Source organism: Ochotona curzoniae, unplaced genomic scaffold, assembly GCF_017591425.1.
Source record: "Ochotona curzoniae isolate NIBS_2020 unplaced genomic scaffold, NIBS_Ocur_1.0 contig_66, whole genome shotgun sequence".
In the NCBI taxonomy this organism is placed as follows: Eukaryota; Metazoa; Chordata; class Mammalia; order Lagomorpha; family Ochotonidae; genus Ochotona; species Ochotona curzoniae.
The window spans coordinates 28,094,481-28,119,829 of record NW_024466512.1 but is presented as its reverse complement, the minus strand read 5'-3'; the positions used below and the strand labels follow the sequence as shown (position 1 = coordinate 28,119,829).

Genomic DNA, 25,349 nt, shown 5'->3' with positions numbered 1-25,349 from the left:
AAACCTTTAGGGTCAGAAGATACAGAGCTCAGTTGAGCTGCTAATTATTAGTACTGTAACTTTGGGAAAGTTTTTCATCTTTCTAAGATTCAGCATTCTCATTGTCAATAGCACTAATGCTGCCTTTCTTACAGACTTGTTCTGGAGTTCAAATGTGCAAATAATTGTGGAAATGTTTTCTAAACAGTGAGATATCATATATGTCTTTTTCTGTCATTATTTGAGCAGCTCCAAATAGCTCTGTGAGCCTTAATTCTCAGAACTCCATAAATTGCTCTGACTGTGTAGGCTTCATAGAATGTATTAGAACCTGGAGCACATTACCCACAGAAAACTGGTAGGCAGTCTACAAAGTTCCTTTAATATCCAACTCTCATTAACATTACTTAAAACTTCGAAGCATTAATTCCCTCTGGAGTTGACAGGGAGGTTTAGTGACAACAGCAGGCTCTGGGTTATAGGGCATTCCTTCCCAGGTTAGAATTTACACATCTACAATGGCCTCCTCTGCACTATCCCAGTCATAGAAAGGGCTGAGATTTGCCAATGCAACGGTGTTATTGTTTGGGCTCAAACTAGACCTTTCACTGACCCGGAAATGAGCCCCACCGAGAAGGTGATTTGAAAGGGGAAGTGGGGAGATTTGAGCAGGGGACTAATGGGGAAACTGGGATCAAGAGCACTCACTTTGGATATGGGCTGTGAGCCTGGATAGGGAGATGAGCTAAAGGTAGAAGCCAAAGAGCTTCCACAACAAGAGGCTATGAGACTCAGGACCCAGAATGAAGGAGAAAGTAATTCCTGGCATTTCTGCTTGGGAGACAGCATGATTCTAGCAAGATCAAAGCTGTGACCTTCCCATGGTCAAGAAGTATCAGTAGCAGTGGATACAGGAACCTCAAGTGGCTTAGCCCCAACATGAAGCTCAAGGCAGGTAAATGTCAAGATATGCTGCAAGGCAAGAACCAACCTCTCTGATGTATGCCCTGACTCCACACTCTGCCCAATTAACATCAACCATTCTGGTGGCCTTCAAAACACTATCTATTGTTCTTCCATAGCACATTCAACCCTGAGCTGTAAGAACCTGTGCATGTGTGGCTCTCATGTGTCCTACTATTTCTTTTTAAAAATATTTTTTAAGATTTTTAAAGATTTATTTATTTTTATTAGAAAGTCAGATATACAGAGAGGAGCAGAGGCAGAGAGGAAGTTGTTCTGCCCGCTGAGGCCTGAGCTGAGCCGATCCGAAGCCAAGAGGGTCCTCCAGCTCTCACATGCCGGTGCAGGGTCCCAAGGCTTTGGACTATACTCTACTGCCTTCCCAGGCCACAAGCAGGGAGCTGGATGGGAATCTGGGCCACCAGGACATGAATCGGTGCCCACACGGGATCCCAGAGAATGCAAGGTGAGGACTTTAGCCACCAGGCTACCATGCTATGCTGGGCCCAGTGTCCCACTATTTCTTAAAGTAGTTCATTGATGCCCATGTTGGAATCACCTCTGATGCCAATTCCTAACTCAAGTACAGAATCAAAACCCCCCAGAGTGACCCTGGGATTCTGCATGTTCACCAAGAGACTTTGAGCATGAAGACCCATCTATAGAAGGGAGATCATTTGAAAATTATCAAAAAACACGCATCAAATGCTTCTAGGAATTTTAACTGAATAAACACCTCGAGTTAAAATTAATGTACAAGGGCTGGCATGATGGCCCAACTGGCTAACTTTCTGCTTGAAAGCACTGGAATCCCATATGGACACCAGTTTGTGTCCTGGCTGCTCCATTTCCCACCTAGCTCCCTGCTTGTTGCCTGGGAAAGCAGCATAGGATGGCCTTGAAACCCTGCAGCCATGTGGCAGACCCAGAAGAAGCTCCAGGCTCCCAGGTTCAGATCAGCTCAGTTCCAGCCTCTGTGGCCTTTTGGGCAATGAACCAGCTAAAGGAAGATTTTTTTTCTTTCTGTCTCTCTGTCTCTTGTTTTCTCTGTAAAATCTGCTTTTCCAATAAAAATAATTAAATCTTTAAAAAATGTACATAGTTAAAATAACTACTTTGAACTAAACTTTTTTTTTTTAACTGTAATGGGGCCTTTCATTACCTAAGCGAATTTTAAATTTAATAAAATATTTATAAATTATCTATGTTACTATTCAAGTGTGCTGGAAGCATTTTCTTCATTTTTAGGCAAACCCATGTGAGGCTTCCTCAAAGTGAGCAATCAGTGTTCCCTGAAGTCTCTCACTGCAAGCAAACATCTCAAAGTCTCACTTTTCAACTGTTCCCTTTCTTAGTCAAAATAAAAATGTGTGTGTGTGTGTTATTCTATTTTGTGTCCCACCACCATGCACCAATGTGACTAACTGTTCCTAAGTCACAGTCCTAACAGCTAGAAGAGCACTCATTTTTCAGTCCTGCTAGTGAAGGGCATCTCTTGGAGTCACCCCACCAAGACATTAATCACCCTAGTGTGTTTCACTGCTGATAATAGGAACCCCAGGAGGACTCTCCTCATCCCTTTTGTCAAGGTCCCTTGGGATTTTCGGGGTAGTAATAGCTCTTCTAGATACACAAACCTGTTCACTAAGGATGAAAAGTGAAAGCACCCCCACCACCAAAGAAAAGAGACTGAAGTTATGAAATGTACCATTTCAGCAAACACTGTGAATGTTCCTTCAGCAAAGCTGTTGAATTTCTTCTCAACAGCACTCAAGCCCAGCCAGATGTTCACACGCAGCTCCACAGGCACCTTTGGTCCATTGACTTTCTCCTGTGGATACTGTGAAAATACATAATGACAAGTTATGCTTCAGTGGGCACCACATGGACTGGGTAAGGTCCAAAACAGACACAACAGACAATCAGTGAGTGCACTCATGGTCTGATTTTGTTTGCTTTACAGCAAAGTAGTTAACCTATTCCCAAAGGACCCTATAACAAAGATCAAAGTAACAACCAAAGCAGCAGATCTCAAAGTGTGATACACAGACTCCGCTCTGTCCCTGAGGCATCTCCCGGAAGCCCGCAAGGTCATAACAGCTTTCCCCATAACTCTAACATGCTCTTCACCTTCTTCACTGTTCTGGCGTTTGTGCCACTGGTGCTCAAGCAGTGGTGAAAAAACCCTAGGCACTAGAGATTCAAGGCGCACTGTACCCAGAAGTAACAGAATGAACAGTCACTATGCATGACAATTTCACTGCGGAATTTTTATTAACAAAAATTGTCTCCTGTATTAAAGACTGACTCCTGAGCCATTATAAATACTTTGTGTGACGAAACAGGAAGCATACACAAGGCACTTCATATATTTTAGGATGTAATGGCTGCCTTCAGAAAAAGTACTCATGCATCTGTTCAAATTGTGAATTTTTTTTAAATGAAGTACAATTTTATTTAAAACACCTATTAACAGACAAATGTGGCTTTTCAGATTTGGGTATGGGACAGAAGTTTTCCTCTAGTATAAACAAAATGAGCCTCTTACTTCCAAGAAAATGATTGTATTTGTTCCCAGTGACTAAACTCAAGGTTTCTAATTAAAAATTAGAGTTTTATAAAACTTTTATCGGTATCAATATGTAACTACTTTTTTGAGACATGGTATTGACAAACGTGATTTGTTTTCATACTCTACAGTAAAATGCGTTCACTTTAGGAAGATCTATGGAACTCTGTGCATCAGTATTTTCCCAGTGAATACGCTTGATTTTACAAAATCATACATGGAGAAAAGGAGCCATTCAAAACCAAAGGAAGACAAATAGATTATGTTCAAGTAAGAGAAAAGTATCCATATGGCTTCAGAGTCCACACTGCAACCAAAATTTTAGAAGCTATCTTTTGAATCTGGTATTACATCAAAGACAAATATACATAACTATTTGAAATACTTGGAAAATACCTCCTCCTTTTCCAACTACATATCTTTGATGTATCTAAAAATTTCAACAAGAGTATTCATATAATTCCATTCTCAAAAACTTTTTGATCTACCCTCATAGGTGAGGTCAGATTTTCTTCATATATCTCAACAAATAACTCACACCTTCACCGTGAATGCAGAAGCAGATATGAGAGTTCAATTGTATTTACTGTTAAGCAAGACATGACAGAAATTCACAAAAATGCAAAAGTATCCTGATTTTGCAGAATATGTATTTGTAATTTATAACATTTTGTTTTTGTTATATAGAGGATTAAGTGAACTTATAAATATTTTTTTAAATTCTCAATTTCTATTATAGTAAATATGGCTAGGCATAAATCACATCAATAGACATTCTCTGAGGCTTTTAATAATTCTAACACAAATCTAAAGGAGTCTCAAGGTCAAACAAAAAGACCCCAGTAAATTAAATGGCTTTGTAAACAGGATAATGAGTGTTAACAAAATCAATAAATAGGAGTGGGCATTTGATCTAGCAGCTGAGGTACCCCACATGAGTGTGCCAGGGTTCCACCTCTAGAGTCAGCTCCTGACTGTGACTGCTCATGTCCTGGCAGGCAGCACTGATGGCCCCCATGGTTGGTCCTTGCTGCCCACAGGGGACGCTAGCTAGATTGTGTTCCCTGCTCTCAGTGGCAGCCCTGGCCACTGCAGGCATAGGGAGTGAACAAGCAAATAAGAACTCTGCTTTTCTCTTTCTTTGTCTTTCAGTTCTTTTCCCCAAAAAACAAATAAATCTGTGACACATTCTCTTAAAAGAATTTTGTTGTTTATCCATGGAGTTCTGAAACATAACACAGAAAAGATTTTGTCTCCTCTACGTCCATTGTGACGTTCTCTTTGTTAATCACTTTCCTTCCACCCACTGCTGAGGTCAATAATTATTGTAGTCCTATTTTCAGTAACATGAATTCTACCAAGAACACTTGAAGGAAGAGACTTTATTTTCACTCCAAGGAAAGAGCAACTAGTTCAACGTTAGCAGGTATCCCCTTATAATGCTCCTTTAAATGCTTTAAATGCTTTTCCTCTTTTGGATGTTTATGCCTCTCCCTCATATCTGAAGGCCTCCAGCTGAGACAGCCACAAGCAACAGCAAACCACATGGGCAGATTATTTTGCTCGCCTTCCTTGAAGGACTTCCTTAAATAACTCGGGTCCTTGAATGGAGAACTTCGTCATCATCTTCTCCTTCTTTAAGATTTATTTTATTTCTTGGAAAGGCAGATTTACGGAGAGAAAGAGAGACAGAGAGAAAGATATTCCATCTTCTTGTTCACTTCCAAGTGGTCACAATAGCCAGAGTTGAGCTGATCTGAAACCAGGAGCCAGCAGCTTTTTCTGGGTCTCCCATGTGGATGCAGGTTCCCAAGGCTCTGGACATTCTCTACGGCTTTCCCAGGCCATAAGCAGGGAGCTGGATGGGAAATGTGGCAGCTGGGACATGAAACAGTGCCCAGATAGGAGCCTGGTGCACACAAGGCAAGGATTTAGCCACAGAGTCATTGTAGTAGGCCCTACATTTTCTTTTTAAAGCTGTTAACTTTACCTTTCTCTGTGTTAACTCATGTTAATGTCATAAAGAACTCTAAAAAGATACCCCTGATTGAATGCCAGATCTCAGATTAATTCTCAGAAGTGCTTCAACTAGTCAGAGGAAACAACTAAAATGAGTTAAAATCACTGTAGTCATGTAATGACTAGCCAATCATAAAACAATCCCATTTTGGGAATTATGGGGGATATGGGTATTACATACAAGTATTTCATAGTACACAGTAAAGCCTGTACCTTCAGAAGGATGGTTTGGGTCTTCCCACAGTATTTCCCAGATGCTTTCTCACCACTGGTGGAGTATAGGACCCGATGTGCAGGAATTCGTGCATAAGCTAACCTCTTCTCTCCTCGAATCATCCAGATTATAATGTCAGGCATACTGTTCTGTGGCTGTTGTAAGGTGCATGGAAAAAGAAAGCAAAGCCATTGTTAGTCTAAATGTAGGACTAGAAACGCTGAAGCCTGGCCTTCAGGACTCCACACAGCAGAGTGTGGGCTCAGGGGTAGGGTTCGGTCCCAAAGTCCTCAAAGTCACATTTTGTAGAACCAAACCATGAGCATGTGGGGCAAAGTGGCAGGCTGTGGCCAGACTGGACAATGGAGGGAAGCAGAGGAGCAGCTCCCTCTGGAAAAGGCACACTATGCTCAGAGATGTTTCGGGAAATATTCCCTCTTCTCTACAGCATCATTTGAAGAAAGCCATCAGCCATAATGGGTCAGCATGCTCTACAGGCTGCAGCCTATCTCTGACACAGTGTCTTTGACAGTCCAATAGCTTCCAAATCTGAAATATTAATCTAGTTTTAAAAATCAGGTTTTTTTTTTCTGTGTAAAGGAAGTATACATTTACTACAGGAAAAGTAGAAAACAAAAGTTATTTGCTTATGTGTATTTTCAATGGTATTTCTACCCACAAATACACTATTACCAGCCTGCTGTGGTTTGAATGTGTCCTCCAAATTTTACGAATTTACTGGGACCTTAATCACCAGTGCAGCAGTGCTGAGAGGTGGGCCTAATAAATGGTGTTTAGGTCATGAAGGGATTAATGCCATTATCTTAGGATCCAGTGAGTTATCTTAAGAGTTTAGCAGCTGTAAAAGCAAGAGCAGCCCCTTGTTGGTTGTTCTCTCTTGCTCACCTGCTTTCTGCCATGGGATAACACAGAACTAAGGCCCTCATCAGATACAAAGTCCTTCAGCCTTGGAATTCTCAGGCTACAGGAGTGAGAGTGGTAAACTCTGTTCTGTGCTATTGTGGCAGAGAAACACAAAACAGACTAAGACACCAACTCCTAGATACCTCAAGGGCAGGAAGAGGAGTCGCTTCATTCCCTGGTTCCAGCCCACGGAGACTGGTGAGAGACAGTATTTACTCAGCACTCACTGGGTGTTCAACACTGTCCTTTAAGCCCTTTAAGCATTTTCTCTAAGTTTTCATGTGCAAGTGCCATGAAGCATGTTTCTCTCCATTTCACAGCTGGGAAATTGAAATCTACAGAGGTTGAATAGTAAAACTAGGATGGCAGATCCAGGATGCAAATGCAGGTTTCTCTGGCCACAGCCAAAGCTCATGTTTTAACCCTGTATACCTTGCAGATCTGCAGCTTCATTACTCAAAACATTTCCTGACAGTTTTGAGGAAATCATAAGGATTTGTGTGAAGACCTTTCCAGGACCACCAACTAAAAACTTTCCCCAACCCTGATTTCCATGACTTTCACTTCCAAAAACTATTAGCATCCCTAGTTGAGAAAATCCTTTATTTTGATCATTAGTCAGATCTGCTCAATATTGCAGTAATGTTTTCACCAGACACCAAAATTCACATTTGCTTAAATCTCATATAAAATAGCACCATATTTGCATACAACCTGTACACATCCTCCCATATACTATAAATTCTTTCTAGATGACTTATAACGCTTAACACAACTTCTATGTAAATAGCTGGTACACTGTATATTTGAGGGAATGGTCAATATGGATGCACTGTTTCTTCTGAAAATTTTTAATCCATGGTTGGTTGAACCCAGGATATGGAACCTGAAGATCTGGGGAGTCGAATGTACTAGATGCTCTAGTTACTACTCCTCCCCTTGAGCCATCCCATAGACAGCTTCTTCCACATCAGGCAATGCCTTTGAAGTTCAAAAGCCCCACCTCTTCAGTTAGTTGCATTAACTTATCAAGCCAGTCTTCAATTTCTAACAATGTGGACTTCACATCCGTGGCTTCAGCCCTCATCCTCACAGCTGCTTCGTTTATCTGGGAGAGAGATTTGGATCGCAACCTTTGGATCTGAGTGTCAAGAATTGTGACATTGGGTCTTCCTTCAGTGGGAGGCAAACTGTATCTAAAAATAAAGAAAAACATAGAATTTGAAGAATAACCTTCTGGGCTCCAGTACTGTCAAGTTTATTCAGTTGGGTTTCCGTCTTGTAAGCTACACCCACCTATTAACTGATTCTATAAACACTGCATTGCTTAAGCTAAATTGGACTGTATCTGGCACTACAAACCAAACAGGTTGATTAAATTCCAAAGCAATTTCTCAGTTTTGACCTAGGGTCCACAGAATCATTGTATAGAATATGGAAACAGCAGCAGATGAAAGAAGGCAGCAATCTTCTGTTCTTTTGCTTCCTAGGACCATTGTATCAGGGGTAAAGAGGACAGAATCACTTAATTCAAAAGCTCTTAAATTAGAACAATGCCCTGAAGGCAGTCTGTATGTGGATGCCTGTGAATCCTGAAATTTATTGAGAAAAGCTTGTATGTCTATCAACATTACCTGTGTATGAACTGTGGCTCCACCATTTATGAATTCTGTGACATTGACAGTCATTTAGTCTTTAGTGTGGGAACATAGTATCATCTTCCAGGGTGTTATGAGAATGCAAATGAATTAATACATGGAGAGCATTCAGAATGGGACCTGCTACTATGAAATCTAAATGTCACCTTCATCATTTCATCAGTCTTCGTCACCACATTGGATTCTCAAAGCATTCCATGAGCTCTAGAGAGACTAAGAACCACTTATGATCCAAATGCTTTATCAAAATAAGACCTAGTGATGGGACCATGACCCTGCCCCCGGGATTATAAAAATTAACTAACCTAGGGCCAAGAGGACCTCCTGCACCAGCACCTTCCTCCCCGTGTGGCAGGGTGAAGTAGACAGCAATTCCAGGAAGTTCCACTCGCATTGTCCCCACCTAGAATTTCCATTCTTTTGAATTTCACCCTGAGTCTAAAATGAAGGAAATCCTAGCAAGATTTCTTTAAACATTGGATTTCCTGTTACATAGTTTGAGAGATTTCAATTTGAGTTTTCAAAAATAGTTCTTATCAGAAGCATGTTAAAAAAGAAAAACCTGTTTTGCTCAGTTAACCTTAAGACTCACACGCATTTTCTACATCAAAATTATTTGTAAATACTCCTATTTGGTTTCACAAAAATGGCAACAGAAAGACCCTGTAAGGCAAAAAATATCTATGGGACTTGTTGACTCAGAAGTAACACTTGTGATTTTTGATAAATATAGATACCTCAAAGAATTCCCAGAAAATGAATTCAAAGAAAGTTTATTTTACTATAAGAAAGTTTAAAATTGATACATATGAAGGGTCTCAAAAGTTTATTCAAAATGTGTATTATGAAAATACCAAGGATGAATTTTCAATTTTTTTAACTTATTTTTTTGATTCTGCAACTCCATTAATTTTTGAGCTACTGTCACAGATGTTGACCACAAAATATGGAATGGAAAGAGGTACTGAACTGGCAAACCTGACTTGGGACTCCCTTTTCTTATCTGTAAGTTGAAGATACTGTAAGAGAAGATTCCCCTTCCCCCCTTAGGACCCAGTTCTAAAGTTCTCTGAATTTAAACCAGCACTCAGCATCCAGCAGTACACAGACATCAGCGGCAGGTCAGTGACCTGGCTCAGCCACTAGAAGGCACAAGAAGACAGAGTGACATGGGGCTGAGGGGGGCAGAGGGGAAGGCTACAGTTACTACTGCTTGTGGAATGTATCCAATGTGCTTTTCTTTTAGAACTTCCCTGTCCTTTGGCTTATTAGCTAATATCTAAAAAAAGTTAGAATGAATCACTTGTCTTTTGGATTTCCAAATGTCAAAAAACCTAAGCTGTTTCCCCATTCACTGCAAAGAAAAGTCCTCTGGCTCAAGCCAAATCTACTGACTTGTGGATGCAGTATTCACTAAACTCTCAGAAAAACAGTTTAAAAGGCTGCTTCTGAAAGTGTACTTATAAATTATGAATATTATTCTGAATGGTAAACTCTACATCCCACTCCCACATGCCATCGTCCAAGAGACAGGAGTCACTCTTTAGACCAGTGGCCACCCGTGGACTGAGGGAACGCAGACCCACAGACCTGCGTTAACTCCCCTCCCTGGCCCAGGGGTCTGCTTCCGGTAGTGGGGTCTCAGCCTTACAGGCCACTTTAGAACTGGCACCAAGTCAGAAAGGTGAATTTTTCCTGGTGATGACTCAGAGACTCCTCCCAGCAAAAGCTTTTTAGGAAGCTCACAGCGCTCAAGTTCATTTTTCAGATAAGCATCAACAATGATTCAACAGAATATTATAGTCTCCACATTTGCAAGAGGTAAACATGGCTGGGAATTCTGACACATACCTTGTATCTTCTATTACGTCATCTATCAGCTTCAACCACAATTCTGCCAACTGGTTTGTAGGAATTTTACCTTGTATCCCTGATTTTAGAGCCTCTAGATTTGATTGCTAAGGAAAAGGAAAGAATTAGTAGTTGTATAATTTGCCATTACATCTAATAAAAGTTTAGTTTCTATTTCTATTAAAGAACATGTGAAATGGACTTACAGCAAAGAGGATTTTTTTCCTTCACTTTTTTCTTCAAAACACAACCAATACTAGCAAGTTTAAGCAGTAAGACAACCCTTCTACATAGTTTTACTTTGAAGCTATATAAACACTTTACATATTCAAAAAATGAAATAAAACTGGCAATATGGAGCAGGGAAACCTAAAGTGACATATAAACGGAAATAAATCAGCCTAATTACTTTAGGATGAATAGCAGTTACACTAAACTAACCTAGGTGACCTTTATAAACACCACATATTGACTACATATCCTGGGATAATGGGGAAAAATCATAAATATATCAAACTCTAATTAGTGCCTTATTTTGTACAGTGGCTTATCTATAGAATGTCAGTTTCAATATGTAAATACACCGGGACAAGGAGGCCAGGTTGCTCTGTATTGGAGAAGGAAGTTATAAGAAGAAATAAGACCAGAGTAAATCCAGGGGTCCTAGACTGGAAATGGGGTGTTGCTATGACTCACAACCTTTAGTATATTGATGGATGCAGAAATAAGTGTGTGTGCCAGAGAGAGAGAAAGCACAGAGACAGAACAAGTTTGTCTGCTGAGAAGGCTTAGCAGTACAGACATTTCTGTACTAGTGAGCACTCTTATCCCCAAACCTTGTTTCCTAAATCCCATCTTCCATAAAAAGCAACCAGAGGTTCCTAGAGAAGGAGAGACTCCAGTGCCTAGAAAGAAAAAATAAGAACACATTGCAACATGCTGAGCATCTGATGACAGACTGATGGATTCAATCATGGATATCAAAACTCCTGACCTTGGAAACCCACTGTCCTGTCAGACTAGCACAGAGTCAGCTTCATCAGTGGAGAGAACCAGGAAGAACTGGGATTAAAAAAAGAAAGCTAAATAATACCCCAAATGACACTAGAATAGAAGTGTGATTAATTCTCTCTCAATTCCCTTGAAATAGGAGATTGGAAATTAATACTACAATTACTTTTCATATCAACTATGACATTATTGTATGAGCATTCACGTTTGTTAATTTATGCCTATAATTATCTTTCCATATTATACTTCTAGCATGAGATAATCTCTTTCAATATTGCCATAGTGTTAGATCAGATGTATTTCAAGAATCTCACATGTCTAGACCCAAACCTAATAAGAGTTCAGATCTTAAGAAAAAAAATGAACTTAATTTAGAAACCAAAACAGGACCTGACAGAAGTAATTTAGTATCTTTTTAAATAAAATTACTTGCTCAAAATCAGAGTTACAGTGAAAAAGAGGAAGAGACAGAAATCTTGTGTCTGCTGGTTTGCTCTCAAAGGCCACAAAGTGTCACAGAGGCCGGGGCTAGGTCAGGCTCAAGGGTCTACAGGGGCCCTAGCACCCAGCCATTAGTAGGGAGCTGGACTGGAAGTAGAGCTGATAGGACAAGAACCAGTGCCCATATGGGATGTCAGTGTCACAGGCAGCTTCCCCCACTACACCACAGTGTCAGCCCCAGTATCTTTTACTTAATTAGAAATATCTCAAACATATTTCACTTCTCCTTGCCAATGTCACTCAGATGGGTAACTGTAGATACCACCCCAACCTCTGAACAAGGTTAGTTGCTGGGCACTAGTTCTTTTTTTCAATTTTTAATTTTCTTTTTAATATTGTTTACATCATTTAGAGGGCCTCTGACTAGGGTGAGGCAGGTCAGATATAGAGGAAAGAAGATGGGACGCATGTTAAATTTGTTTTTTTTTTTTTTTCTCTTGTGTCTACAGAGGAGGCGGCAAAAGGAGCTCCTCCTTGCTGTCAAACTACATCAGCATCCAGGGATGGGGACAGTGGTTCAATGATGCCTGAGACACTCCCAATGAGGGGAAGAGTGTTCTGAGGGTGTTACTTGAGTGATTTTGATAGTTCTGAGAAGCTGTTGGTTTCATTGCTCTAGGGTGGACAAAATCTTTCCAAGGGCTACTGGTTGATAAAGTCCACCCTAGTGAACTCACAGAGCTAGGAACTGCTGCAAAGCTTGGCTAGGAGAATTGTCCTATCCATTCTGTCTTCCATCCTCTGACATCCTCTACTGGCCTAAATGAGCTCACAGGCATGTCCCTCTGCGAATCTGGGCATGCTGTCCACTGCACAGGAGTCAGCAATTGAGGAGGCCCAGTCCTGATACAGGCACTCCAAGGTCGGATCACACATCCTGTGATTTTTCTCTGTGGCTGGGGGTTTGAGTCCAGTGGTCTAGTTTAGGAGTTGCCCAAGAAACCTCATTTGGGCTGACCTCAGACTTGATTCTTGCAGGGCACTGATTTTTCTCACTGATTCTTTTTCCTTAAGTGGAGGTTTGCTCTACCTACAGCAAAACCTAAAGATTCTTATTTGTTTTGCAATGAGTGTTCTCCACACACAGATTTTGGCAGAACCCATAAGATGCTCTGCTCTTGCTTTTCCCATCCTCTCTTCTTCCATAGTAACAAATTTTGATTTGGGCATCTGCCTACTCTGGCATGAGACTACATTTCCCAACTTCCTTGTAGTTAGATGTGGCTCAGTGACTGGATTTTGGCCAGTGGAAAGGGATCAGAATCAAGCATGTGTCTTACAGATCTTCCTCTTCATGGAAAAGACCTGTGCCATCGTCTTCACATTCTTCTTCACCTGCCAGCCTTTTCTCCATCTCGCCACTCCACTTCCCATACACTGCAGAGTGGATTTACTGGGGGAACTTCCTCTTCCAGGCAGACAATCTTAACTCCTTAGTGACTGCAGAGCAACCAGGGAGAAAGAAACTGGGTCCCCAACATCACTACACTTCCGTATGAACTGTGAACCACATATCCAGTGTTAAAGAACCACTGTTTTTTCAGATCTTGTATTTCATTGGGTTAGCCTGCATCCCAGTATATAGTTCACTATACCTGGAAAAGAGAAAATATAAAAACAAAACAAAACAAAACAAAAAAACCACAAACTTACCAGCTGTTCCACCATGACCAGAAGAGTGTTCACCGCATCCAGGCGATGACTGATATCCTCCCAGTATGAAGTCAGGGTAACAACTGGCTTGGTGTGGCCCCAGGGCAAGTAATAGTAATAGTTCCCTGGTAAGGAACATTGGCAGTCAGGGAATGCTGGACACTTAAACAAGACACCGTGTATCTTAAAGACATATGCAACCTGAACTACTAATAAATCCATAAGCTTGGGTTGTGGTTTGAGGTAGTCTCATCCTTTTAATTTATTCAATTACATACATGAGGAAGAGTTTCTTTTCATTCAGGCTGCCTTGAAAGTCTTATTGAGCACCCTAGTAAATTGAACACAATAATCTTAACATTCAAAAGTGATTCATTGAAAGCCTTAACTGCTACATGGAATTTGGTATCACTTATACCTTTACAGTTAAGGATAATTAGCTGACATGGTTTTTAAATTGCTTTCACAAAAACTAGATAAAAATATGGCAATACTGTTGGGACATTTGACCAGAATTCCTCCTTTCCTTTTCTATACTCAAACCATTGAATATTATAGTGTTCTCACATATTTCCTCCAATATGATTTAATATACACTACAATGTAAGCTTCTTAAAAAAGCTGCACACCTCTGTTCAAATCCTGTACTTAATTCTCACAGAATTCAAGTAAAAATAGTAAGGCTTATATCTAAAGGGATGCAGTAAAGGTTGCAGCAGTGGTGAATAAGAGCAATGGGCGAAGTTTGACCTGTTGGTGCTTGAGCCAGGCTCCCAACTACTTCCACTACTCAATACAAGACTTGGTGCTTGAGGAACACAGAAGCTGCTCTGGGGGCTTAAAATTTAGCTAAGTTGCTATCTTGGGGCTTCACAAGTTACAACTGGGGCTAAGGCTGGGCATGAGGGTTGGACAACAGTGAAGTTCAGCTCCTGGCAATGAGACCTGCAACGTTTTGGGAAGGGTCAGCCTTGAAGGTGCCTGGACCCAAACCATTCTCTCTTCCTCAGGCAGCTTTTGCATTTCATTTTCTAAATGCTGTGGAACAGTGGCTGCCAGGGGAGAGTACCATGCCTGCTTCTTGTCCTTTGATGTGCCCACTGAGCATACACACACACACACACAGGAGGGGATGGTTAGTGTGGATCTTACCATCAAATACAGCACGGCTGTACTGAGTCGTTGATGCCAAAGGCTTACAGGTGGCATCAAACTTGTTGCCATAGTTCCCAATGCTGACTTCAAACTGAATGGCTTCTCCAATGTCTTGCAACAGAGTGGCCGAATGGAACACAGCAGACAGGCTGTACTTCCGCCTCCGCTGGTATTTCTGTAAGTGTGAGCAGATGAACATTCAGTAAAACTCCTTTTGTTTTCAGTAGATGTAGTTTTAAACTCAGCAATTAGTGCTGAATTAATACCAGTAAGGGATTATCCTGGATTTAGCAGTTTCCTTTGTGCAAAGATGGAAGTAGAAGGATGTTTACTGCAGCAGGGATTGAAATACAGGAAGAAAATGAGAACAATACAAATGCCCATCAGCAGACTCTTGGTTAAGTTATGTTACTTTCACATAATTCAATTAAAGGTCATAGATGTCACACCGTCCATATGTGCAAACATAAAATTCATAAGTGAATCCAGTAAATACTTACTTAACATTGGCACTGGCATGAAAAATGTTAAGGAGAATATAGCTCAAACTGTTAATAACAGTTATGTTGGAAAAGGTGAAGGTTATGGTTAATTTTACTTCTCAGCTTACATGTCTTTAAATTTGGGGGGAATCAAGTATTAATTTTCTAATCAGAAATAACAATAAAGATTTTTAATGTTAATTTAAAATTGGGGAGGATGGGAGGGCTGGGACCATAACATAGTATGCTAAACCTCCATATCCCATGCCAGCATCCCAGTTTGAGTCCTGGCTGTTCCACTTCTGATCCAGTTCCCTGAAAATTATGTGGGAGGGCAGCAAAGGATAGCTCAAGTGCTTGGGCCCTTGCAACCTTGTGGGAGACCCAGAGGAAACTCCTGGCTTTGGACCAGCCCAGCCCTAGCCATTGTGGTCATTTGGGGAGTCAACCAGCAGATGGAGGATATCTCTTTCTCTTTCTGTCTCTGTAATTCTCTCTTTAAAATAAAAATAGATTAAATATTTTTTAAAAGAATTAGAAACAGGTCAAATCCAGTGAATTTAATTTTCTTAAATAAAATTCAAACTTTCTTCTTTCCCTTCTCCTTCATTCCATGATCCCGGAAATTCCCCTTCCCTTCCCTCCTTATTTGTATTTTTTGTATTTTCTCCCTTTCCTTCTTTCCTTGCATCATTTCTCCCTCTCTCTTTCCAAATTACTGATCAATAGAGAATCTGCAAGTGAAAATGGACTACACTGCGTACCCACTAGTCTAGTAGAAATGACCATGAGTCAATCCAGCCTTCCTTTACAGGTACATATGAATCTAAATTCCCCCCCAAATCCCTGTTCAGATCACATCTCTCCTTTGGGCACCATGTCGCCACTGATCTTCAGGCATCTTGCAAACTTCCAACAGACATGCAATGGCTCACATACATCATTATTTTCTAGACTTTCTGCCTTTGAACAGAGCTAAGTTGTTCACATGCGGATACTATAATAACAGTCTCTGAGTATATGTGCCCAGCTAGGAGAAGAAAACATCACTGGCTACTACAGGGAAGTCACATTAGTTATGTGTTCCAGTGGTCAACTTGTGACACCCGCAGGTGACCATACTCAAACTGCTTCAAAAATCTTTCCACATAGCAAATTTAGTTCAAAGCTCTTTCTGAAAGCACATAGCTCTCTTATCCTTCAGTCAGATTTAAAGGCTGCATAGGTATTGAACTCCGACACATGACGGCTTTTTGATGCATTTGCTTTTTTTTCCCAAGATTTATTTATTTATTGCAAAGTCAGATATACAGAGAGGGGGAGAGACAGAGAGGAAGGTCTTCCATCCGATGATTCACTCCCCAAGTGAGCACAATGGCCGATGCTATGCCGATCCAAAGCCAGGATCCAGGAAATTCTTCTGGGTCTCCCACACGGGTGCAGGGTCCCAAAGCTTTGGGCCATCCTCGACTGCTTTCCCAGGCCACAAGCAGGGAGCTGGATGGGAAGTGGAGCTGCCGGGATTAGAACCGGTGCCCATATGGGAACCCTGGGGCGTTCAAGGCGAGGACTTTAGCCACTAGGCCACGCCGCCGGGCCCGATGCATTTGCTTTTGTTCAATTGCTACCTCACTACCAATTTTATACCACAATCAATAGTAAAATATGGATGCCTTTGCCTCTAGGATATTAATAAAAATGATAATGATCTCTTCAGGACATTGGCTGACTTGCCTTCATTATCCATCCATATCATGACTTATTCAATTAAATGAATCACATCACAACTGGGTGTTTTGATGGTCAGCAGAAATATTGGTCACACATTTATAGAAGTTCTCAGACAGCCATTTCAAAATCTTGTGTGTGTGCGTACTTCTGAAAGTAGTAAAATACACATGATGCAGAATTGATCACCACTTTTAGTGGAGAGAGGTTTGGGACACAGGAGCTCTCCTTAAGTAATCACAGTTGGGGCCAGCAGTGAGGCTTAATGGGCTAAGCCTCTGCTGGCAACCCATTTGGGTGCCAGTTTAAGTTCTGTCTGCTCCACTTGCGATTTAGTTCCCTGCTAATGTGCCTACGAAAGCAGTAGAAGATGGCTGAATTCCTCAGGCCCCTGCACACTATGTGGTAGATCCAAATAAAGTTCCTGGTTTCAGCCTGGCCCAGTCCTGGCCATATGGCCATCTGGGGAATGAATCTGTAGATGGACAATCTTTCATATAATTCTTCATTTCAAATTTTAAAAATTAAAAAAAAACAAATCACAACTAATTAGGCCCACTGAAGTATGCATGACTCAGGAATGCTGGGGAAGTTCTGTGCTTTAAGAGTAGGAAGTAATTTATATGAGTCAGGTTGCCTTCTTTGCCAGCCACTTAGGATAAGAGAGGGAAAGGAACCAAAAATATGACACATAACCTAAAGCCTGAGTCTGGACCCAGAGGAGAACGATCAGTTTTCCAGTCAGAACAAACTGTTAAAACAAAGGATGAAAAGGATGCAGCAGTTTTTTGGGAAGGCTCAGCAGTGGGAGGGGCACGCTGTTGTCGTCTGTGTTGGTTCTAACCTGGACCTGTCCACATGACACAGGATTCCCTGAAGGTTCCCATGCTCATCTCTCATGGCACCCAGAGCCCCTCATTGTGGTGAGACTGGGCTCTGAACAGCATGGCTTCTGGTTATCAAAACTCCCAACATAGTCACAGTGTGCACAAGCCATTAAAGGTGGAGCAGCTGCTTGGACCACCTAGCAAGCACAAACTCCAAGAGGAGCATCCCTACCATGGGGTCCCCAGGCCCAGGCAGCTTGGAAGTCTGCCAATCCCAACCCTTCTGACTTCCCCTCCACCCTCTGGGAATAAAGGAGTGGGAAGGGGAAGAACAACAGGCGCCATTCACAGAAATCAAGGGCCCCAGGTTTTGTTCCAAACCCCCTTCAGTAACCTTGGCGAAAAGCTGCCTATAACTTGGGAAAGTTGTAAATTGTAATCTAGTGGACACAGTTGGATGTTGTTGATTGTACAGAGTTTTGGGGCTCTCTTTTTGATCATCAATGATTTATGTTCACCCTAGATGAGGTGATAGAGTTGTGTGTTACAAAGCAAACCTGAGGAAGTAGTTTCTACCTAGAGGAAACTGATAAGGGGTATCTATTGGGCAAGATAAATTTTCAAGCATATTAGCCAGGGCCATGTTACAATCTTTCCGCTGCATGAAGTTAGGACAATGCCTCACGGCTTATTCTCTCGGTGAAGGAAGAATGCAGGGAATGATCATTCCCTCCTAAAGAAGATGAAGCACTGACGTGTGGCTCAGCAACTGAACTACTTGATTCAAAAGTGTGAAGGCTGAAGAATACGAGATATCTTCTTCAAGGTCCCTTTCCCTACCACGCATGATTCACATTCCAATGCTTACCTCAACAACCAGCAGATCATCATTGGAAATGGGCTCAAGCTTTTTATCTGGTGGTGTCTTTTCAAGAAAAGTGCTTAATTCAACCAATATCCTGCCTCTGTAGGCAACTCCTTCTCCCTGCAAGCCAATAATACAGGATTAGCCCTCCAGTCATGGACAATGGCAGAAAATGTTCTTTCTCTCTACTTTGGCTAATACAGCTACAGAAAATTTATCTGTGTTAACTTCATTTTCTCTTCCCAGAAGAAGAAGGCTGCCACATTGGCAACCAATACAAGTCTCAGGGTATCCAGGAAGGAAGAAGGAAGCTGTTTTGGGTATGGCCGAGAGTGAGTATTGAGAGTGGATCCTCCTCCCATGTATTCAGCTACAGAACTTTCTAGAGAGGAAGGGGAGAACCTACACCTTCACAGCTGATCTTCCACATTTCCCCTAACAGCTTTTCTCTCTCTATGATAGTCCTTTCTCAAGTTTTAGGAAGTAAGTAAAACACATTTGGCTTCTATCATAGTGGAAAAAGCACTTCTCATGTTTTGGCCCCCATACCTTCATCTGTGAAATGAAGAGGTGGATCTGTTCAGAGATGGGAAAAAAATGTCAGCAGGCATGTAGCTGCCAATTGTTCGCTACATTCCTGGGACATAACACTGAAAGAATTCCAAGGCAGCACCATGCCTTACTAGGAAAGAGAAACAGCACTGAGTACTAATGTGTACCTTGAGTATGGAAGTTGTGAGGGAAGGGTAGCTATTTGCCACCAAATGTGATATCTTCAAGAGCCTCTTCTATTCTTAATTCCAATACTTGAGGAGTGCAAGACTTCTATCTTTAACACTTAATCAGTTGTATGGGGTAGGTACATGTATGTGTACATGTGTGTATGTGTATGTTGGGGGATGAACCCTAAATATGATACCTAATTATAAGCATTAAAACAAGGAATCACATTAAACAATGCTAACAACCTTAACTGAGCAACTGACCTTTCCAGAGTTGAGGTCATCATAGGGGTCTGGGAATCCTGTGTACTCTCTAGGACTTCCATAAAGGTTCAGGTAACAGGGTCCAAACGTAGGCACAAAGCCTACCTCTGTTTCTCCTGTAGTTGCTGAGAGATAAATGTCATCATTAGAGTTTAGGCTTTTAATATTCAATTTATTGAAATAAATATTAGTTATTAGTCAACTAAGTGAGATTATTGTCCCCCGTAGGGTGCGTTAGTTGTATTAGTGCAACTTATACACACACCTATGTGAATTGTCATATTTCCATTTCCTTATTGATATAAGATGTTTTTAAAACATTTTGGGAATTGTTTAGGTAACTTGTTCTTTTAAAAAATAAGATTCTAATAAAACAAGATTTTCAAGTTGATCTTCACATTTTCATAAGTTTATAACTGGCACTGTATTCAGCATGTGCAATTAGGAAGAAAGACTTTGCTGTTTTGAGAAATCATTTAAAAGGTATATCAGATTCATTTTATTTCTTCTCAAAAATATGTCATTTAATCTCAAGCAATTACTATAGAGTTTGCAAAATGTTGTTAAAATGCAGTTTTCATATGTAATGATGAACTACCTCTCTATGGTTTTAAGCAGGAGCCTCATTTATTATTTTCTATCTCCAAAGATCATCTGACAAACTCTGCATTTATGATAGCCTTAACAAGACTATTCTCCAGCAAAGGGCCCAGAAAGCAGAACAAGCAAATAACTGAATCTAGGCAAACTGTGGGTGAGGGTGGAGAATTGTTGGAGCTGCCTTCAACAGCCAAATGGGAAAACCAATAGATGTGTCTCCAAAATCAGAGTGAACACTATCTGGAGCTCCAGGGAGGCCACTTTTGGTCCACTGAATGTTAAATAATCAAAGTACAGAGCAATCAGAAGAAATATTGAGGTAAAGGCCCATCTTCTAAGATGTCTACGTAATTTCTTCTACGTGAGGGTGACTAGATCACTTCTAATACCTTTTTAACTTTAAACTTAAAACTAAACAATGCATGGTTAATTTTATTTGCCTTTCATTCAACATTTTCATGGATGAAATGACATATTTTTAATAATGAATCATTGTATGCCCTTGATACCAAGGGCTTACATCTTTTTGTCCCACTAAATTTCTTTTCCAGGAATTTAAGTTCCTCTATTTGTTTCAGCATTAACTTGAAGAACCCTTCTATCTGCTCATGTTTCTACTGGGAAAACCTGTTCTTGCCCAAGCTTTTTCTATCTCCAAATTTTCCTGACCCATCTTATGTTTAGTTGGTAGATTAAAAACTTCTTAATACCCTCTCTACATAACCTGGACAAGATAAAATAAAATTTCTTTGGCCTTGCTTGGTAGGGCTAGATCACAGTACTTGCCAACAATAGTCAAAACATGGGACGGGTAATGCTGGGCTGGGCACTAGCCAGTGTGCAAGAGAACTGCATCTAGGAGCAGAATCTGTGGGGCATATGTGGGCCCATCCCTATGATCTGCAATTTTGGCTGGTTTGCTTGGAGTTGGGGCATGACCATGGAACTCTCAGACACTCACAGGTATTAGGATTTGGGTACAGGTCAAGCTGGTCCATGCTACAGCACCCACAGACACACCCAACAATATGGTGTGGGATGGGCTGGGCCACAGCATCCACCACTCATATATATACAGGACAGAGAAAGTAGCCAATGACCAGCCAGAGCCTAGCACCCATTGGCACATGTAAGATCTGGGTCTGGGAGCAGGTCTAGTGGGAAACTAGGTCTGGTGGGGAACTCCCACTTGGGAGATCCCATTTGCACACATGTGAGGTGGTTTTGGAAGGGGGTGGACTGGGCAGAGCCTGACCAACCGTAGCTTAAGTGCACAAGCCAGGCTAGAATGCAGAGCATGCCCTGCTAGGCTATCACTCCTGTTGGTTTGCATGAATCAGGGATAGGATTGGACTCAGCAAGGCCAGGTTATAGCTCTCACAGGTAAGAGTTGGGACTAGGGCAGGCTGGGGCAGGCCAGGCTGAAGTATCCAATGGCAAAGGTCAAGATAAGGGACAAATTATGCAGAGCTAGATGAGACCAACCACGGGCACGCACAAGATCTGAGGCTGGGAACAAGTCTGGTTGGGGAACTTAGGGGATGCTCCAGCTAGGCTGTGGTTCCCACTGGTGAGTGACAGGCAGAATATGGGTGGTCATCTAGGCTGGACATGGTTTCAGTGTCCCTTGGCATGGGCATGGCTGGGTTCTGGAATGTGCCAGACTGAGCTAAACTCCAGCATCCACTGGTGCTCATGAGAGCCACATTGGGTGTAGGACAAGGTGGGCTAGGTTTCCACCTCTACTGGGCCACATGAGAGCTGTGTCAGGGCATGGACTAGGTGTGGCTGAGCTGCAACACTCAATAGTAAGAATCGGTTGGGTATGGGCCAGTTGGGCAAGGCTACTATGACTGCCACGACAGGAGGTAGATTAAGTCAGCCCAGACCAAGGACCCACCGGTGTGCTAGATCTGCCACTAAGAGGAGACCCAATAGAGGAGCTTGGGAAATTCCTTTGTTAGGGTGCATTCCTGAAGGTGAATGCAAAAACCAAAGCAAGGAGCAGCCCAGAGCAGACCAGGTTACAGTACCTGCCAGCATATGTATGGCTCAGATATGGGAGCAAGCCAGGTTGGAACAGTTCATAACACCCACTGTCAGATCTGAGAATCAGGATAGGGTACAAGACAGGCTGGGTCTGGCTGCATCACCAGCCAGTTCATGTTAAGGATGAGACTGGTCTGACTGCACTGGGTTGGGTGGCAGTTCCAACTAGTATGAGCTGGAACGGAGGCAGACTAGGCCAGGCCAAGCTGCAGCACCTGCCGGCAAATGCCAAGGTGAGACAGGCAGGCCAGACTTGGCTACACCATCCACCAGCACACATGAGACCAGGATAGGGGGTAAGCCTGGTAGGGGAGTAGTGGGGACTCAAACTACTGGGCTACCACTCATGCTGACAAGTGTGAGAGCTAGAACTGGTGGTAGGCCAGGCTGAACAGGGCTATAACACCTGTTGCCCTACATGTAAACTGGGCTGGGGGAGAGCCAGCTAGCATAGCTGTTTGTATCCACAGGTGCCATGAGCCAGAAAAAGGGTAGGATGGTTGGCCTTGGCCGCAGAATCAGTTGGCAAGTGCTGGGACTGGGAGGAAGTCTTATCAAGCTGGACCGCAAAACCACCTGCAAAATTTAAGATCCAGGGTGGGGAGTAGACCCAGTGGAGAGGTAGTGGGCTCCTCTCTGATGCACTGCAACTCCCAGTGGTGAGTATGAGAACTTAGGACTGGAGGCAGGCCTGGCTGGACAGGCAGTGGCACCTGCTGGCATGAGTGTGTGTTGGAGGGTGGAGTCGGTTGGGTTGAGTTAGACTTTAATGTCAAATGATGTATACAAGTTTTCAATGGGACATGGGGCAGACCAGACCAGTCTACTGCACATGCTGTCAGGCACAGGAACCAGAGCTGGGAGGCCAGACCAATGGAAGTTATTAGGGATTGCTCTGACTGGGCTACAGCTTGCCCTGTGGTATGTGAGGGCTGAGCGTGCGTTGGGTGGGGCTAGGCTGGGGCACAACATCCACTGGTTTGCTTCCAAATCTGTCAAGTTCACCACAAACACAGGACAACTACTTAAAATTCACACAGAGTCTGGTTATAATCTAATGAGATTGGGTTAAACACAAACAAGAATTTGGTCTTTTTGTCAATTACATAAAGGTAGATAATATCATTTTTTTTTTTTTGTACAGAGTTTGAGAGTTTGCAAAGCTTTCCCTGTGCAATCCTTTCTCCCAGCCATCAATGCTGGGGTGATCAGTGCAATAGGGATGGCCATGCTGATTCATTGGCAACCTCGCTAAACCTCAGACTCCTCACCTAACACAAGAAAACTTCAATAGTGACGGTCAGGATGGAATAAACTTGCAAAGAATGGTGAACACTAGACAAACCAGAGTACATGTCATGGTGCCTCATATTTGGGGGGAGAAAAAGTGGGAAATGTTCAGTATCTTTCAACCTGTATAGCCATGCTGGAAGTGAGAGAAGTTATATGTCTTAAAACAACTAATTTAGTATCTCATGGTTTTTCTTGCTGAACATAAACTGTAAGAAAAAAATGTTTTACACTTATTTGCAATGAGGTCAAACAGGATAATGTGCATCTTGAGAACATGAAACATGTAGCAAAGCCTAGTTAGCACACAGTTTGAGTATCCCTGATCTGAACATCTGAACCTCTGAAATCTGAAATGTCACCAACTACAAAACATTGCATGTGCCAACATGACACCACAAGCACACAATTATTAAAAATTATAACTGCATGCACAAAATTGTTTTAAAAATATTGTTTTGAATTACCCGAAGGTGATATATATACAAAACACAAATTTTGTGTCTAGATTTTGATCCTTCTCAAGATATCTCATTTTGCATATGCAATTATTCCCAAATTTTAAAAAATTGAATCTGAAACACCTCTGGTCCCAACCATGTCAGACAAGGGATACTCAATCTATGTTTAAGCTCAGCCATGCAACTAAACACAAAAATTATTGCACCAGCAAATCTATTCTTGAGACAGCAAAGAAGTTTCTAATAGCAACCAATCAATACATTCTTAGTAAAAGCAGACAGCAAAATTACAAAGCATAAACCTGTGTATGATGCAGCCCCAGCTCCCGAAGATGAGAAATCTATGTTGTAAAAATATGATTGGTTAAACAACAGAAAACATGGTTATTACAAAACAGAAACCAAAAAGTTAATCAAATCCAGTGCTATGTAAATTGTTCAGCAACACCAGAAAAATCCCAAATCCCAAATCCAGACCCAAACTACATGATCCTTCTGTAATGCGTACCAAGTCTCATTGGTTAATTGTAAAATAGTTAAAACCTTTGTGACAACTGACAGAATCACCATACTTGAGCACCCTTCTTACCAACCCCAAGGAGCCAGGCATCTACAGCCAGCCTCTCATGACTGAAGGAGACTTGGAAAGGTTACCAGCATTTAGTTTTTAACAAAAGCTTCCCTTGACTTAAGGCTGCCTTAGTTAGGACCAAGTAAAAAAAAAAAAAAAAAAACTCAGGTTAGTTTGGTCTGAAGCTGTGTAAACACCAGCCTTATACATGATTTGACTCCCAACATAATTTTTCTTTTGTGCAGGAGAGGGAATGACAGTGTGTCTCCTGGGCCTGCAGAGAGGGAAGGTTTCAGGGAAGGGCTGAAACTGCTGGTAACCACCACCACCATTAGCCCTCCTTTTTTCTTTTTCTTCTGGATGTTGTAACCATATCATAAAATAAAATGCTTATCACCAAATATCCTGAATAATTATCTTTAGGTAGTATTTAATGCTACAAATAAATGGCTTCAAGTAATTTTTACTCTACTCATATAGGTACAGCATGTTTTTAAATTACTCTATTGGTTACAATTATGATTGAATCGACAGCAGTCATGTATTGATTCTCCAATTAATAAAAGGAGGCTACTGGTGCTTTTACCATTTACTAGGTTTGAGATCTGGTTCTGGCTCTAGTCTCCTACTACTGCCAATCCTGGGAGGCAGCAGTGATGGTTCAAGTAACTGAGTTCTTATCACTCATAAGGGAGACCCAAACAAAATTTTCAGCTTTCTGTACTGACCCTGGCCACTGTAGGCACTGGGAGAGCGAATCAGATGAAGGCTCTTTATCAGTTTATTTCTGCCTCTCAAAATCTAAAAACTAAAAAAACCAAAACCAAAAACAAAAACAAAGCCAATTCTCACATTATAACAATCATATAAATGTTGTTCTCTGCAGAGGAAAGAAAAGATTGTGGCATTTCTCTTCTTACAGGTCCACTTCACAAGCTCCAGGCTACTCGGAAGAGAACATTCAGGTGGACTCTTTCCTACCGTCTATCATGG

The 25,349-nt window shown here is 41.7% G+C and overlaps 1 protein-coding gene across 2 annotated transcripts in view; it reads right to left on the bottom strand.

Moving 5' to 3' along the window:
* Positions 1–25,349, bottom strand: part of MYOF (myoferlin) — a 148,660-nt gene that overhangs the window by 50,440 nt on the left and 72,871 nt on the right. The window contains exons 17-25 of one of the 2 annotated variants that reach the window (XM_040992448.1): positions 24,088–24,126; positions 19,386–19,510; positions 18,403–18,519; positions 14,495–14,672; positions 13,343–13,467; positions 10,178–10,284; positions 7,672–7,864; positions 5,744–5,899; positions 2,651–2,782 (exon numbers count right to left, since the gene is read on the bottom strand). In XM_040992448.1, the coding sequence (XP_040848382.1) occupies positions 2,651–2,782; positions 5,744–5,899; positions 7,672–7,864; positions 10,178–10,284; positions 13,343–13,467; positions 14,495–14,672; positions 18,403–18,519; positions 19,386–19,510; positions 24,088–24,126 (1,172 nt within the window). The remainder of the gene's footprint in view (positions 1–2,650; positions 2,783–5,743; positions 5,900–7,671; positions 7,865–10,177; positions 10,285–13,342; positions 13,468–14,494; positions 14,673–18,402; positions 18,520–19,385; positions 19,511–24,087; positions 24,127–25,349) is intronic. The other variant, XM_040992449.1, reaches the window with a different exon arrangement.